Below are 4,179 nucleotides of genomic sequence, written 5' to 3' on the forward strand. Positions count from 1 at the left end.
TTAAGTAATAAAGGTATAAAACACAGTGTGAGTGCTCCTTATACTCCACAGCAGAACGGTGTTGCAGAGTGGGACAACAGAATTATTGTTGAAGCTGCACGCTCGATGATATATGCGAAACCTAATTTACCCTTGTCTTTGTGGGCGGAAGCCATGAATACAGTGGTGTATGTCATTAATAGAACAGGTCCTACTAAACAACCGGGAAGAACTCCGTATGAATTATGGTTCGGTAAGACAGCTAATATAAATAATTTGAAAATTTTTGGACCGGAATGTTTTGTTCATATATCAAGTGAGAAACGTAGAAAACTCGATAAAAAGGCAGAAAAAGGATTCGTAGTTGATTACATTGAGGACTGCAAGGATTATCGAGTATATATATCAAACTTGAAAGATGTAGTTGTAAGTCGTGATGTTTTGTTCAAACAAGAAAAAGTAGTTCCTAGTCAAGTTGAAGTAAAAAGCGAGGGAAAGCAAAATAATACATACGATTCTGGGATTCTTTCTGATAAAGATTTAGAAAAGAAGGTTGAAAAAGAAAATGGGGTACAATGTGATTGTGAAACAAAACCTGTGCAGTCTTCAGGTGACAGTTCGAATACTAGACAGTTGAGAGATAGAAATAAAATTAAACAAACAGAGTTTTATGGTAGTCCAGTTACGTATTTTACTGAGGTACTGCCTGAAAATTACAGCGAGGCTATAAATTCAAATGACAAGCGTAATTGGGAAACAGCTATGCATGACGAAATAAATTCGTTACTTGAAAATAAAACGTGGACACTTATAGAAAAACCAAAAGCGCAAAAGATTTTGAAGAGTCGTTGGGTTTTTACAATTAAACCAAATCCTGACAGTACGAAGAGACATAAAGCTCAATTAGTTATAAAGGGCTATTCCCAGACAAAGGGGATAGATTATAAAGAAACATTTAGCCCTGTAGTACGTTTTGACACGGTGAAAACTTTATTAAGTGTAGCGGCTCGCAACGGCTTAAATCTTGCCCAGTTTGACATTAAAACTGCCTTTTTGTATGGATTTAAAGGAGGATATATATATACATATATATATATATCAACCTGAGGGTTTTAATGACGGTACAACACGCGTATGCAAACTATTAAAAAGTTTATACGGGTTCAAACAAGCACCAAGGTGTTGGGTACAGCATTTTACAAGTGTCTTAAAATCTTTTGGTTTTTCAAGGAGTACAGCGGATCCTTGTTTTTATATTTTTAAAAATAAACTTGGTAAAATATTATTAGCTTTTTATGTAGACGATGGACTCTTGGCCGCAACCAATGAGTTACTCATAGAAGATTTTTCTTGGGCTGAGAAAGCATTTTAAAATAACGGAAACAAAAAATGTAACAAGTTTCCTTGGAGTGGAAATCATTAAGTTACCTGATGGGTCTATTTTTATTAATCAAGGAAAATTCATTGGAAAAATCTTGGAGAAATTTAAGATGAATGATGCTAATGTCGTTTCCACTCCAATCGATACTGGTTGGGACTTATCCAGTCCATGTAAAATAAAAAAGGAAATTCTGTATCGAGAAGCGATTAGTAACTTGTTGTACGTACAAGTAATTAGTAGACCAGATATTAGTTTTGCGGTTAATATTGCTTCTAGAACACTAGAAAGTCCTAGTGTAGCACATTGGTCTCTTGTAAAGCGAATTATAAGATACCTAAAAGGTACTGCGGATTTAGACTTATTGTATTGCAAAAATGGAGATTTTGAGGCATATAGCGACGCAGATTTTGCAGGTGATCGAGAGACTCGAAGATCGACGTCCAGTATTTTATGTGAAAATGCAAATGCGGCAATTGTTTGGCAAAGCAAACGACAGCAATGTGTCTCTCTGTCCACAACAGAATCAGAATATGTTAGTGCTGCTTCAGCTATTAAAGAGATAATTTGGTTAAAAGGATTACTAGCCGAATGTGAAAATTGTAACAGAAGCCTTTGTTTGCATATAGACAACATGAGTGCTATAAGATTGATTAAAAACCCTGAATTTCACCAGAGAAGCAAACATATTAATGTGAAGTTCCATTTTATACGTGACATGTATGAGAAAAATGTGATTGATGTAAAGCATGTTAATAGTAATGAGCAAATCGCAGATATCTTTACTAAGGCTCTAGCGAAACTGAGATTTATAGATTTAAAATGCAAATTAGGCTTAGTCAGTAAGAAAAATCTTAAAGTTTTTTGTAAAAATGTTGAGTTTTAGGGAGAGTGTTAGAGTAAAACTCAGCATTTTCAATTCGCGCGAGAGCGCTGCGCTTTGCGGCACTATGAACATGTTGTACGGTAATATGTAGTAAAGTTGTACGTCCGGTAGATGGACTTACTGGCGGGTAGCGACCCACCGTGCGTGCGTCCGTGCGTGAGAATACTCGCTATCGCTCGCTCGACTATAAGAATAAGACGTTCGTTACTGTGTCCTTTTATTCAATAAACCTTAACAAATAAGATGCTTCCACTTGGTTAGTCAACAAATTACAATTCAGATTGCCGCCAATAATTATATTTTTATACAAATGAGAAAAGCTGGTAAGCGACGCAACAAAATCATGAAGTAAGTAGCGTTTAGGTCTCCTGTAAATGGATGCAAACAAGACAGAATCGTTATGTGGTAAGCGAATGTCAATAATTAGATATTCCGGATGGTTTACATGACCACCATCAGACATGGCAACAATGGAAGCTCCAAGCGATTTATGGACGTAGCAGGCAACGCCACCGCTTATCCGGCCAATGCGATCATTGCGAATCAGGAAGTAACCATCAATGGCAACAAGATCGTCAGAGATGCTCGCGTTAAGCCAAGTTTCAGAGACTGAAATCAAATGATATAAGTTACTATTGAAATGCAATCGAATGAAATCAATGTGGCCGCGAAAGGAATTCCCATTGAATTGAGCAATTCATAACTGATGCTTGGAATTCATGCTACCACGCGAAACAGGTGCCAAGGAGCAAACAGGGTGCGCATGTCAAATGTGCCTATCCAAATCAGTTTCAGAGTCAATGTGAACAATCGGCTCACCGTCGGAACGCCTAATATGAATATGACTCTCCCTAACCCAAACATACTTATAAGATTTTTCCTTCGCAATCTTCTTTGTCAACTTAAGCAGCTCATAGGTATTCTTAGGGAGAAGCTCATTCACGTAAACATCACGATCGGAGTCATTATCACAAATGTCCCTCTGAACAAGCACACGTCGCACACGTTTTTTAGTTATGACAATATCACGAGTCGCACGCGAGGTTAGAGTAACAATAATCGAGCCAGTAGCGGAGACAGGCAGCGGTCGATCGCTAGCTGCCACAGATTGAGTCTTGCGAATGGTTCTTGCATCGAGAATGTGGCACGACAGTTCAGGAATTTCAAGGGCCATGAACATGTTGCGAGCATAAGCCATAGGAGCCATGATGGGCATTGTAGCAGGGACGCCAGAAAGAATAAGCGAGTTCTCAGATTGATCCGATACAGGCTTAAGCTCTGATTTCAGATTACGCACTTCGTTTGCAAGAACAGTACATTCGTGCTCCAACGCAGCAATCCGTTGATTATTACGCTCTACGCTACTCGCAATACTATTAAGCTGATTTAATTTGTCATTGAGTTCGCAATTAGTGCGTCGCTGCTCATCCGCAAAAACAGTAAGTCTCTGACTCCCTTAACTGACTCCCTGAACTGACCGACACTCAATTTAAGCAACAACTCACTAATGGAAGCATCAGACATAGGAGTTTCAACAACCGCCTGCGACCACGGCAACGACTGAATGTCATCTCTCCCAGACGCAGACATACCAGCAGAATTAAAATTAAAAGATATATTGTTATCTTTATTAGTTATGACCCACACAACACACATTTTTTAAAACACTTTCTGAAAGATATCATCTGTCAAATATCTTTCAGAAAGCTTTTTGAAAGATGTGCTGTATGGGGAAAAACAAAAAAAGTGTTATTAGATTTAATAATTTATTTAACGCGCTCTTATATGAAACATTGTTACACCTATTACGACATATAAAATAATATGTGTAACAGACCGTATTTCCTACGCGGACTTTTAGCTCGCCGGGATCGGGTGTAGGAAAGGTCCCTGAGACAATAGACTCGATTCGGTTGAGTTTTGATAAAACGTTATA

The 4,179-nt window shown here is 38.1% G+C and overlaps 1 protein-coding gene across 1 annotated transcript; it reads right to left on the reverse strand.

Annotated features, from left to right (window-relative positions):
* Nucleotides 1-3,009: 3,009 nt before the first annotated feature.
* Nucleotides 3,010-3,814, reverse strand: LOC118647485. Its single transcript, XM_036292526.1, has 2 exons — nt 3,749-3,814; nt 3,010-3,663 (listed from the first exon to the last, which is right to left on the reverse strand). The coding sequence occupies exons 1-2, from the start codon at nt 3,812-3,814 to the stop codon at nt 3,010-3,012; spliced, it is 720 nt and encodes a 239-aa protein (XP_036148419.1).
* Between the last annotated feature and the right edge of the window lie 365 nt (nt 3,815-4,179).

This window comes from Monomorium pharaonis, chromosome 10, assembly GCF_013373865.1.
Source record: "Monomorium pharaonis isolate MP-MQ-018 chromosome 10, ASM1337386v2, whole genome shotgun sequence".
In the NCBI taxonomy this organism is placed as follows: Eukaryota; Metazoa; Arthropoda; class Insecta; order Hymenoptera; family Formicidae; genus Monomorium; species Monomorium pharaonis.

Bases quoted from the DNA above. Each gene is read 5' to 3' on its own strand.
- LOC118647485 (XM_036292526.1), bottom strand. From the start codon at position 3,814: ATGACATTCAGTCGTTGCCGTGGTCGCAGGCGGTTGTTGAAACTCCTA. The intron at 3,664-3,748 runs GTGAGTTGTTGC...GCGGATGAGCAG, and splicing joins TATGTCTGATGCTTCCATTA to CGACGCACTAATTGCGAACT.